Genomic DNA, 13,046 nt, shown 5'->3' with positions numbered 1-13,046 from the left:
TAATTATTCAATGGTAATTTTTGTAGTGATACACCTTTTTTTGTGATTGATTATTTGACTGAGGCTCATAAGTGTAGTTGTGGTGGTTGTGATGTAGGCTGAGCGTACAAGTCCGTTTCTCACCCGGTTGTACGCGTTGAATATATCAAAAACAAAATAGACAAATTGTATGTACCATATATATCTATATAATATTAATAATTCAAAGTTACCTTTTTTTTATATTATTATATTAATTTTTAATTTCCACTTAATTAGTTCCTAGGAACCTTGTATCCGAATGGCCGAGAACTGTTGTCATCCATGAAGAGTCTCTTTGTTGAATTCGTTCTGTATGTCTTTGTCTCCTCTTTGGTTACTACACGATGATCTTTTGTCCGCACAAAGTTCATCGACGTCAAACGAATGGGATCTGTTTTTTCTAGAACCATTTGTTTAATTTTCTCAAAATTAATCAACCGAGAAGCACTGTATGTTAAGGCAATCCCTTTCACCTTACAAACATGTTCGATACACTGCTTCGTCGTTGACCACACCGAGTATGCGTAATTTTTAGGCCCGCCCGAAACAAATTCCGTGATGTAGGAACCGATACCGTATACCTCCAGCTCATCGGTCATGTCCCCAATGAATTTTCCAGTCGGGGGATCTGGAAAATGGTTGCTTGACACATAGATAACGGAATCGGTGTCGTAGTATAAAACACGTGTATCCAACATCTCTAGATATTCGTACAACTTCAAACGGGCCTGTGCTGTAACAAAAGCTGCAATTACCACATTCACAGTAGGCAGAGATTCCACAGCCTCGTCGGCGTACTCCCAGTTGATTACAACAGTTTGTTTATTCACAGGAGTTATACTGTTGACATTCTTCGACGGATGCGCAAGGAGATCAAAGCATTCCTGAGGATCGTTGACGATGGTTGTTTGTGGTTGGTTTTCACGTTGTCCAAACTTTCCCCAGAACGAATTCAACATTAATTTGGCGAGGGATCGAAGACCAGGGTTATTTTCGATGCGTTCCGGTGTTAGCTTCACTTTTTCAGCTTCTTCAAAATCCACCAGATATTGTTGTTGTTTCACCACATCGTTTATGCAATCCGCGGGCCAGCCGGAGGCTTCCTGTTTAATTTTGATGAATTTATTCATCATTTCTGTGAATAAACCCGGCTGACCCGCCGCATGGTTGTATTGACGCGTTTCGTATGTCCACACTTCAAACACTTCCACAATCCTGTAGCCTTTTTCCAATGCTTTCAGGACTTCTGCAATTACCCATGTCCCTGTGAACAATCGTTCTTCCTCCGTATGGCAACACTCACGCTGCTGTGAACTTTCACCACAGCTGTTGCAAAGGGCGAACATTAACTTTCCCTTCATCCTGACAGGGAGAACGGGGTGGTACAACTGCGCGGGTGGTAAAATTTTACATTTCACCATGCCATCTACGGTGGATAAATCAATGTCCCGGGCTGCAGATCCTACATAAATTGTGGGGTGTCCTAGAGGAAATCGGCCGTACTTGCACACAAAAGGGTACAACGAACATACATCGATGTATTTGATGCGCTCACCCTCGTTACATTTGTAGTATGTAACAGTGTTTCCGGTTCGGCCTCCATAAAAACCGTCACGAGGATTCAATGGTGATGTTGCCAACACGGGATGGTTTTCGACAAAATCACGCACTTCACAACTCTGTTTTAATAATGCGCGGAAGTTACATTCCCACATTTCGATGACTTCAAATCCCAGGTTGCGAAATCGAGTCGTTTTAATGGTGGTGGCCTCGTAACGATTTCGCATGGTATCCATTTTACCTCCTCCAATCGATGTGTCTCGGTGAAATTTGAAACAGCTGGTGCATCCATGGAAGTAACAACCGTGAAACTCGAATACCTGACGCTGCTCCTCGTTAAAACCGTCAACTTTGAGTCCTCCTCCTACTAGGTGTTCTCGACCTGTACCGGCGTGGTGTATGGTGATTCCTCGTACGTTCTCCTCCCACAACAACCATTGTAAAGCGATAACCGATTGATTATCAGCCAATCGGTAACCACCACGGGGAATAACGGCGATTGTATCGGCTTCCAGATAGTTTCGTGCAAACACCTTATTACACGCTGATGCTATTGTTGTTGCTTCGGTGAATGGACAAACCTTACACTCGTTAAGAAGCATTGACCTAAATGAAAGACAGGCTCTCATTAGTATTTCCACGTCCGACTTGCAATATGCGACGATTTCCTCCTGGAAATTAAAAACATCATTCTGATGCTCTTGATGCCAGTTTAAAAACGTATGTCGGTCCTCGGGCTTCATTTGATTCGGACCGTAAAATTCAGCAGATGGTAAAGGACCCACGTATTGCTGATTTTCCAGGATGTTAAACAAGTGTGGAAAATAACCCTTCTTAAAGTTTCCAGCAAGGCCGAAAGCTTTAGGTAGCTTTGCCAGAGCCATTGGAAAATAATTTAGCGAGTCCAAAAATCGCACATTTCCCACCTCAGTCAAAATAATTTTTGTCCCCCGCATAATTAAGTTTGGCTTGATGTCCGTTTTGGTGAGAATATAGTTCAGGATGAACTGATGGTCGAATGCTTGACCGTTATGTGCAATCACAGTCACTCTTTTGAAAATTTTCCTTTGATTCAACACAAAGTTCATAAAATTTTCAATAGGGTTGTTGATAATTACGTGGGTCCTTACGCCGCATTTTTCACAAAATTCCACTTCCGTATCTAAACAGTTGGAACAACACAATTTAAACACACACAATGTGGTTTCATGCACTGCACTGCCGTCGGTCTGAATGGTGTCCTGTCGTGTTTCCAAATCGTAAAATATGAATAATAAATCAGTAAGGCAGGGTTCCTTTGTGTTTGGCTGAATATAACACTGTTGATTTATCTGATGGTGTTTTTTACAGATCTTACAAAAAATTTCACCACATTCATGCCTACGTTTTCCATCGACAGTTTTAAAGCACCTTTGACACAATCGCAAGTCGGCACACACGTTGGATGTCTTCTTAATCCGTAGATGGTTTTCCAAACATTTCCGGCTCCTGAAGTGACGATGACAATCCACACACTCTATTTTCTCCTCATCCTCACACCGTGGTGATTCACGACAGCACGGACAAATCCCACTGCAACGATGGTTGACGCGTGTATTGAATGGGAGATTACATTCTTCACAGTAGTAATTGCAGGAAAATGCAGAGGTTAACGATACAATCGCGTTGTAATGTTCTTTGTGGAGTAGTAAATTAAGGGTTGGTCCTTCACTTTGTCCTTTAAAAATCACCTCTCGTCCACCGGCACCGTACTTGAACACTGTAATTCTGTATTCGGATAAAACCCTTTGGAATGCTTGCAACTCCTGAATCCCGGCACCCTCTGCGGGAATATCAACACCCGCTCTCTGGCACAGTTCCATAGCTCGTATTCCTTGTAGTTGTCCAATGTCCCGGCGAACCTGTACGAATTGTGGATCACTAGTCAGTTTCGCGATTAACACTACAAGTGCCCGTGGCAGGCAAAAGTTATCTGAATTTTTTATAACAATAATACCTCTTCTTGCAGCACATTCTTCTTCGAAACTATTATATTTTGTTTTCTGGGCACGCCCCATACCCACCGGCATCTTAATAACCGTCACTTTTATCTGAAAAGTTTCAGTGTTCACACCAGCCGAATTAGATTGGTATACTGATTGCACCAAATCGAGCACCTCATCAGCGGACACTGAATGCCTTGGTTTGAAGCGTGCCCAGGCTTCACCGCGAACAAGTTCACTACCAGAAAACGAAAACCCGACGCGATCCTCCGGATTGAGTCCCTCCAATGAATGTTGAACAATTGAGGTTATTCCGTTGCGTATCCAATTCACGGGATGAATGTTCTCCGGAACGGGGTTAATTTTAAAGGAAACAGCTCGCTGGATTAGGTTAAAACGGCCAGTCGATTGTTCAACATCGTCTACAACTTGAAATGCTTGTTGTTGTTGTGGTTGTTGTTGTTGTTGTTGTTGTTGTTGTTGTTCTTGCGATTCAATCTCATCTATTATGTGTAAACTCATGTTGTAGGACTCATCGTCATTATCTACAACGGAGGATTCAGCTTTTGGAAAAAAATATAAATAAATTAATAAATATATAAATAATTTGTATACATATATATTTATAAATCAATTTACCATTGTTTGGTGTCAAGCCAAGTTCATCTATAACGTAGAAAATGATGTCTGAAGATTCAAGATTATTATCATCATTATCATTCACAAAGTGGAATGTGTTGTTTTCTGTAATAAACACAAATAAATAAATAAATAAAAATAAATAAAAACAACTTACCCATGATAGCAGAATAAAAAGGTGAAGTAGAAGTCTAAAAATAAAATAAAAAATACGAACAAAAATATTCGTGAGGATGATCAACAGAGCTATTCTTTCAAATAACAGTCAACAGTGTTAATAAACTGATGGTTAATGTAAGAATATGAAAATCTGAGCGGAAGACTCTAAATATAAGACCCTGTACCACCACCATCCCTACCATTACATTTCGAATGTGGGGGCGTTTCTTCTAGGGTGGTGATTTTTTCACTTCATTAGGTGGTGGTTGTTTCTTTTTATCTATTTGGTGGGAGTGGATGGTTACTTGTGAGTGGTTGACAACAAGGGTGTAGGTGTAAACAGTGAATTCCAGAGTGGGGTATTTTCTTTAAAACCATTTGTATTCTGAAGAATTAGACAGTCTAGAATTTTTATTCAATTCTTAAAATCATTGGCAATATGTCAGTCAGGGCAAACGTGATTGAGGTGAGTTTTTAGCTTATTATATTATTACAATTTACTTATTAAACATATATTTTCTTATATAGGAAAATTGGGACGACGATTGCGGCGGGCCTTCCTTTTTTGACACAGATTTTTACGTAAGGACGGAGAATCTACCGATCATCCGGTATCCACCTCACGGTCTCACTCGTGGGGAAAGAAAGGCGTTTAGACGTCGCGAGGGTGAACGTCACCAACGATTGAGGAGAGAGGCTGAGGCAGATGCGGCAGCGGAGGACGCTGAGGTGGTGGCAGCAGAGGCGGTGGCTAAGGCCGCTGTAGCCAAAGCCGAAGCGGCAGAGCGCCGCGCCGTTGAGGCTGCGGCGACACTTGCTGGTCTCCAAATGGAGGCTAGACGGCTCCGCATCATTGCGGCTTCATCAAGTGCAACAGCGAGGGGAATAGCCGTCTCCCTCGATGCAAAAAGACGGCATAAATAATATTTTATATATATATATATATATATATATATTGTATTGAGAAAGATTTTAATATTAAAAATATACGTTACAAATAAATTTGAATGTTTTTTCAATTACCTCACTGTTTGAAAACATCGGTGATAAATATGATGTACAGAGTGCTGACATTTCATTTCAATGTTGGTCATTGAGTATCGCGGTAATGGTTTATTAAACTCTGTTATTGACAACTTACCGTTTGAATTACATCTACCATTTTATCAGTACTGTGGTCCTGGTACAAAATTGAAAAAACGACTAGCGAGAGGTGATACAGGTATCAACGAGTTGGACAAAGCCTGTAAACGACACGACATTGCCTACGAGGAAAATAAATCGCTGCAGGATAGACACAAGGCAGACTTTGTTTTGGAAAACGAGGCGTGGAACCGTGTAAAATCCAAGAACGCTAATTTGGGTGAAAAAGCAGCCGCGTGGCTTGTAACAACGGGAATGAAGATAAAAAGGAAGCTCGGAATGGGTCATCGTACACAACACCAATCAAAAATTTTATTCAAGAAAGACATTGTCGACAAAATCGATAAAAAGATTTTAAAATCGGTCGACATAAAACCAGGTAGCAAGTCACTACGAAAAATCGCTGCAGCGGCAATAAAAATAGCCAAAGTCAACACTAAACGAATTGGGGGTCGAAAAAACGTGAAGATACCTAGAACAATTCCGTTTAGTTCGAAACAAGGAGGAATTCTGCCGTTACTGCCAATTCTCGCTGGTTTATCAAGTCTTGGAGCATTAATGGGTGGTGCTGCCGCGACGCGAAAAATGCAAAGAAGAATCTAGATGAACAGAAACGACACAATCAACTCATGGAGCAAATAGGAAAAAAGGGTAGTGGATTGTACTTACGAAAAAACCCAAAAGGGTACGGTTTGTTCTTGGAAAAAATTCCAAAAAACTACCGATAAGAGTGCCCGCACGAGCACTCTACGATCATGAAATAATCAAATTTGCCAAACAATTGAAAATACCCTATTTTAGAGGTGTTTTTATGCGTGACGCTCTACCTTTGTATCCTAAGAAAAACGAAAGTGCCGTCGTGAACCTGGACGATTCAACAAATTACGGAACTCACTGGGTTTGTTACGCAAAGAGAGGAAATCAAGTCAAGTATTATGATAGTTTTGGGGATTTACAACCACTGTTGGAGATAATTCGATACATGGGAAAAAATTGTCAAATTTATTACAATGTACACCCTGAGCAGAAGTTTAATGAGTCATCCTGTGGTCGTTACTGCTTGAAATTTTTATACAATATAAAACAATGAATACTTTGTCATACTATAATTATAATAATAAAGAAAAATCATTAATTTTAATTGAGTTTTATTTGATGACACACACACACACACACACACGCACACACACATCCACAATTGCTGTTGTTGTTATTATTGTTGTTGCGTTTTTCTATTATTTTGTGTTAAATAAGCAGTTAGCTAAACTATTACTCAGTCTTATTTGAAACGTTGTGAGAGCAATGTCATATATATTTACTCTTACAAGTACCAGCCACATATTAAATATCGATTTTGTAAATCCTATTCAGTTGGATCCCGAAGTACAGTACGGGCTCGCCTTAATTGGATTTCATTCGTACAACAGTATTCCGAATATTGATTCAAATTGTAATACGTTTAACTACCGGAACATAGCCAATCGTATCGGATATATAGAAATCCCCGAGGGTGCATATGAAATAAGTGATATTGAAAAATATTTACGAAAGAGAATTATTCAAGATTCCATTGAAGATGAGTTAGCGGAAGGAAAGATTTTATCGATAAAACCTAACCATAACACCCTCAAGTGTGAAATATATAGCGAAACACTTGCAATTGACTTCAGCACACCGTCTTCTGTTGGGAAATTGTTGGGTTTTTCGGCAAAACTTCTAGAAACAGGAACACTTTACGAATCTGACTTACCTGTGGATATAGTAAAGGTGAAAACATTACATATCGACTGTAACATTACCACGGGTGCGTTTTACAAGGACAGACCGACACACACCATCTACGAATTTGCATTGGACAGCAACCCTGGCTACGCGATTGACGAAACGCCAAGACATATTATCTATCTCCCCGTAGTGAACAGAAATCAAATTTCAAACATTTCACTGCAGATTTTGGATCAAAATTTTGAACCTGTTAATTTCCGAGGGGAGGAAATTATTATCCGATTGGAATTGAAAAAGCTCACGTAAAATGGGTTTGACTTTCGATTACTATAATTCGGACAACAACAGTACAAATCCATCAGTATATGAAAAACCGTCATCGTGTGTGAATCAGCTTAATTATCAACAGCAAAAGAAGAAACAGAAGCAGAAGCAGAAGCGCAGGCCGAAGCAACGTTTGACTCTAGACAACGTATTGTTTTTACAATCACTGGGTTACAATGTCGTCGTACAATCAGGTGTTCGAGGTCTACCGCAAACCACGGTACGACGAAACAATTCAAAAAATGGAAACTCGCACCTATTACCCATACATAAAATCGTTCAATAATAACGACGTTATTGAAATCTCCATAAACCAGAGGGATTCCTGGGTACTGATGCACGAGGCGGCAATTGTGATTGAAGGGGAGCTGAGAAGAGATGGAGGTGAAGGTGAAGTTTCACTGGTCAACAATGCTGGTGCATTTATGTTTGACAATATCACTTACGAACTAAACGGAAAAGAAGTGGACTCTGTTCGTACACCGGGAATCGTCTCCACAATTAGAGAATATCTTTGTTACAATCAAATGGATAGCAATATTTTGAGTACGGCAGGATGGTGTTACCCAAACAATCTAGTTACGACCAAGAACAAGTCAACGTTTGTTTTAAGAATACCACTGCATCATCTGTTTGGTCTATTTATCGACTATAAACTAGCTCAATTTGGTAAACACACCTTAAGATTGGTCAGAGCTCGAAGCGATCTAGATGCTATTGTGTGTAAATCCTTGAAAGATACAGCACCCACCTCAGGTATCATCAAAATGACCAACATTTGTCTAAAAGCACCCATTGTTGTTCCAAATGACATGCTGAAAATAAAATTGTTGGATTCGATAAAAAATGATAAACCTATACTTTTACCATTCAGAAGATGGGAATATCATGAACTGCCACAATTAACAACTGGATCAACGAAGGAAATTTGGGGTGTGAAAACATGTACAGCTGTGGAGAGTCCACGATTTGTAATTGTTGCTTTTCAATCGGACAAAAGAGAAAATGATTCGGTTGATACGACCGTCTTTGATAATATGCACGCCTCGGAAGTACGGGTCGTGTTGAACGGTGAATATTATCCAGCTGAACGACAGGGTTTGAATTTTGCCAAACACAGTTATACCGAATCGCATTACAACTATACTCAGTTTTTTAACAATTTCAAACATGATGCATCCCAAGCAAAGCAACCTCTACTCGATTATTCAACGTTTAAGGATAATACCATATTTGTTATTGATTGCTCCAAAAGAAATACAGCACTGAAACTGGGTACTATAGATGTTAAATTGGAAATTGAATCGAGGGTCGCATTTCCCCAGAAAACAAAGGCATATTGCGTAATCGTGCACGATTGTGTTTTGGAGTATCTACCGCTAAGTGAAATTGTACGCACTGTGACTTAAATATAAGTTGGATATCGGCATCACAATGTGAATAGAACGAGAAAATATTTCATTGTGTAAACACCACAACGTCCACAACACTAGCAAACACATGGAATCCAACAAGCCTGTCGACGTCGACGTACCGGCTGACAACAATAACAACAACGGCAACATCAACAAGAACAAGGAATGTGAAAGTATTGTTGCAATGAATTGCTGGCGGGATGTTTTCGAAAATCCGTTTAGATTTAGAAATTTAAAATGTAAACCTGTAGTTAGAATAATTACACCAAGAAATGTATTGTAAAATTAATTGTGTGTACGAGTAGTAAAAATATCATAATAAAAAATCCTAAAATTGACAGCAGTTTATCATTATCGATTCGACACAGGGTCGTAAACATCCTTCAAACTGTTGTGGTTGATAAGATTGCAACCACATGTGGGGTGGCAAAAATATTTTGAGAGAAAACTATTTTAATGTTTGCCTAATGATTATAAACAATCCTAAATAGGACAGAGCAGTTTATCAATAGCGGTTCGACACAGTAAACACCCTTCAACCTGTTGTGGTTGATAAGATTGCAACCACATGTTGGGTGACAAAAATATTTTGAGAGAAAACTATTTTAATGTTTGCCTAATGATTATAAACAATCCTAAATAGAGCAGAGCAGTTTATCATTAGCGGTTCGACACAGTAAACACCCTTCAACCTGTTGTGGTTGATAAGATTGCAACCACATGTTGGGTGGGAAAAATATTTTGAGAGAAAACTATTTTAATGTTTGCCTAATGATTATAAACAATCCTAAATAGGGCAGAGCAGTTTATCATTAGCGGATCGACACGGAGTCGTAACACATAAACCCTACACCTAAATTATATTTTCATATTTCCGTATTTGTAATGAATTTCTATAAATTAATTAACCGTCTATATTTAACGTTTAGTTTCGAAATGTCATCGGTACCGAGCTCTTCGTCGCCGTCGTCGTCATCGGCGCCGTCGTTGTCACCGATCATCAAGTACACCTTAGAAAAAATTGAAGAATTTATTCAAACGTGTATAGATCGGGAAAAAATCAAGAGACTTGAACTGTATAAAAATAAAATTGAGAAGGTTGTTAATGTGCGCGAGATTTACACCGAATCTTCTGGTACACATTTTGAATCATGTATTTGGGCTAATCCAACGACTGTCGAGGGACCCGATACTTGTGAATGTTTTTACATATTCCGTGCAGTGTACGAAAGCAATCAACTGATGGGTTTAGACGCTGAGTTGTCTTCACACATTACCGCATCATCACCGTCCTTATCTTCGATATCCGATTCTTCAGAGGCAATAAATCCATCACACTGTCTACAATTTTTATGTAAACCAGAGAGTTTCGATAAACTTATGATATGTACAATTGAAATGTTAGGCATTATAAGAGAGTTGCTCAAGAAATAACAATAAATTTTTTTTTTTTTTTTTGCTGTAAATTTATCTTTTGTTTTATTCCTTTGTAAAATACTTATATACCTAGTCAAAATTTTAAACTGCTTCAGTGTAAGACAAACCAATCATGCAGTACATACAACAACGTCAAAAGTTACCCATTGAAAATCTAGATTATCTTGATGACGAAGCAGCAACAGGTGTAAAAAACAGAAGGCATGGTGAATTGTTACCCAACTCATTCAGAGCTCTGTTTATTGGACCTTCAAATTGTGGAAAAACAAATGCGTTACTGGCTTTAATTTACGATCCGAACGGAGTACGTTTTGAAAATATTTACGTATATTCAAAAACTCTGTATCAGCCAAAGTACAAACTGCTCGAATCCGTTTTAAATCGTGTCAAAGGAATAGAATATTTTCAGTTTAGTAACAAGGATGAGTTGATTGAATCGTCGGAAGCTAAATGCAATTCGGTATTTATATTTGACGATGTTATATGTGAAAAACAGAATAAAATTCGCGAGTATTACTCCATGTGTAGACACAAGAATATCGATGCCATGTTTGTAGCACAAACATACACCAGTGTATCCAAGCAACTCATTCGCGACAACAGTGTAAGAATGGGGCTGAACAAGTTCGGACAGTCCTCACGCAAAGAGTTCAGCAATAAGGATCATAAAAATTGCAAACCCGTCTTACTACCCTTTGAGTTTACTCGAGACGGAAATATTGATTGTAAAAGTCGAAAATTGTGTAATGTCTTGGCAGCCACGAACCTTCTCGACGCAGTAAACAAGGAATATGTAGATAAAAGGTTTGAGGATCATGAATACGAAATAATTGTTATAAAAGAGAGATTGGATAAAACTGTAGAATGGATATCATGGCTCATGAACCGATTAGATCCAGCGACACAATCAGATAATCAGTAAAGTGCGAGTGAAACCCTTCAGTTGACAGATGGCTAAACAGACTCGACATGGTAGCAGCAACAACAACAAAAACTACAACAATCGCAAACACCACAACGATAAAATTGACCTGGTAAATGAACTACACCGACCGATGCGTATAAATTTTCCAAGAAGACAAACCGTTGTTAAAGGATTGGATGATTTGTGGCAATCAGATCTTGGAATATTGGACAAGTATGCCAAATACAATAGAAACTATAAATACATACTGGTTGTGATTGATTGTTTCTCAAAGTATTTATGGGTGGAACCATTAAAATCTAAGACGGGGACCGAGGTGGCAAAAGCATTTGCAAAAATACTGACGGACAGACGACCGAAAAATCTTCAAACTGATCAGGGCACAGAATATTTCAACAGTTCATTCGAGCGACTGATGAAGCAGCACAACATAAATCATTACAATACGTTTAGTAGCAAAAAAGCAGCGATGGCTGAACGTGTAATACGAACAATAAAGGAGAAATTGTATAAACATTTTTCACTGAATGGAGAATACAAGTGGCTAGACGTAATTCCTAAAATAGTGTCGGATTATAACAATACAGTGCATCGAACAATTAAAATGAGACCGTCGGATGTGAACAAGGAAAATGAAGAACGTTTATACAGAGATGTGTATGCTGGCATTAAAATATGGACGGGACAGGGAAAATTTTCCGTCGGTGATTTTGTACGAATTAGCAAAGCAAAACATGTGTTTGAAAAGGGATACACTCCAAACTGGACCGCTGAAGTTTTCAAGATATTCAAAGTGGTGCACAGCAATCCGAGAACGTACATATTAAAAGATCTTGAGGGTACCATAATCAATGGTGGTTTTTATGAACAAGAACTGCAAAAGACAAAACACCCTGACCTGTTTCTAATCGAAAAAGTTTTACGTAGACGGGGTAATTTATTACTCGTCAAATGGTTGGGTTATAAGAAAGAAGAATGGATTGACAAAAATAACGTTGTAGAGTAACCTGTAGAGACATGTTGAGATTTGTCGAGACCTGTTGTACAATTTTCTGGGAGTTAGTTGGGTGAGATTTCGTTATTTGTGTATGTGTATGTAAGTTTAGTAGAGTTTCAAAACTCGGTCCGTGCAGACTAAATAGTGAATAAATTGTAATAATAGATAACGTAAAAAGAAAAAGACAACGAGATGAACTTTACGGACTCTTGTGGAACAACAGTTGTGGATATTGCGGAGCAAGGCATCAATTACAATGCCGAGTTGGATCGCATGTGGAAGAACTTTCAAGTAGAGATTCAGAAAGAAAAACATCTTTTGTTTTGCACCACCCACGAATTCAGTCATGTTTGCCAATATGAAATTGAGTGTGGATTAAGAGTTGTCAGAGACTGTACACCTGTAGTTAGAATAGTGAACACCTGTGAAGATGAAACCAACGTATCCTTTGACATTGAAGAATGGATAAACTTTATTCGAATTATTCAGAATATTTCAACTGCGCAACCGGAGGAGATGAGCAGTTTATCAGTTACATTTCAAAAAGTGTCCGAAGAAATTTGTTTATCATACGATCCGATATTTAATTGTGTAAATTTATATCGAGCAGACAGTTGTGTACTTTTACACATGTGCGACATTGAAAATATTATTTTGTTAAATGGTATAATATGTAGTATAATAGAAATCTTGACAACGGCATTCCCCTCTCCTTTTCT

The 13,046-nt window shown here is 38.7% G+C and overlaps 2 protein-coding genes across 2 annotated transcripts; one reads left to right on the top strand and one right to left on the bottom strand.

The window, feature by feature from the left end:
* Positions 1-254: 254 nt before the first annotated feature.
* Positions 255-4,363, bottom strand: LOC126264377 (uncharacterized). Its single transcript, XM_049962097.1, has 4 exons — positions 4,360-4,363; positions 4,203-4,307; positions 3,312-3,501; positions 255-2,646 (listed from the first exon to the last, which is right to left on the bottom strand). The coding sequence occupies exons 1-4, from the start codon at positions 4,361-4,363 to the stop codon at positions 255-257; spliced, it is 2,691 nt and encodes an 896-aa protein (XP_049818054.1).
* A 2,515-nt stretch (positions 4,364-6,878) lies between these two features.
* Positions 6,879-9,077, top strand: LOC126264186 (uncharacterized). The gene is made up of 2 exons (XM_049961040.1): positions 6,879-7,942; positions 8,447-9,077. The coding sequence occupies exons 1-2, from the start codon at positions 7,730-7,732 to the stop codon at positions 8,960-8,962; spliced, it is 729 nt and encodes a 242-aa protein (XP_049816997.1). The 5' UTR covers positions 6,879-7,729; the 3' UTR covers positions 8,963-9,077.
* The last annotated feature ends 3,969 nt before the right edge of the window (positions 9,078-13,046 follow it).

Source organism: Aethina tumida, chromosome 1 (genome assembly GCF_024364675.1).
Source record: "Aethina tumida isolate Nest 87 chromosome 1, icAetTumi1.1, whole genome shotgun sequence".
In the NCBI taxonomy this organism is placed as follows: Eukaryota; Metazoa; Arthropoda; class Insecta; order Coleoptera; family Nitidulidae; genus Aethina; species Aethina tumida.
The sequence above is the reverse complement of the archived record's forward strand: the minus strand, read 5'-3'. Positions and strand labels throughout refer to the sequence as shown.

Bases quoted from the DNA above. Each gene is read 5' to 3' on its own strand.
- LOC126264377 (XM_049962097.1), bottom strand. The intron at 3,502-4,202 runs GTAAATTGATTT...GAAACTGACTAG, and splicing joins TGGCTTGACACCAAACAATG to TGATCCACAATTCGTACAGG. The intron at 2,647-3,311 runs GTGATTTTTAAA...GTTGAATCAAAG, and splicing joins ACGGTGCCGGTGGACGAGAG to GAAAATTTTCAAAAGAGTGA.
- LOC126264186 (XM_049961040.1), top strand. From the start codon at position 7,730: ATGTCGTCGTACAATCAGGTGTTCGAGGTCTACCGCAAACCACGGTAC. The intron at 7,943-8,446 runs GGTGAAGTTTCA...GAATATCATGAA, and splicing joins TGAGAAGAGATGGAGGTGAA to CTGCCACAATTAACAACTGG.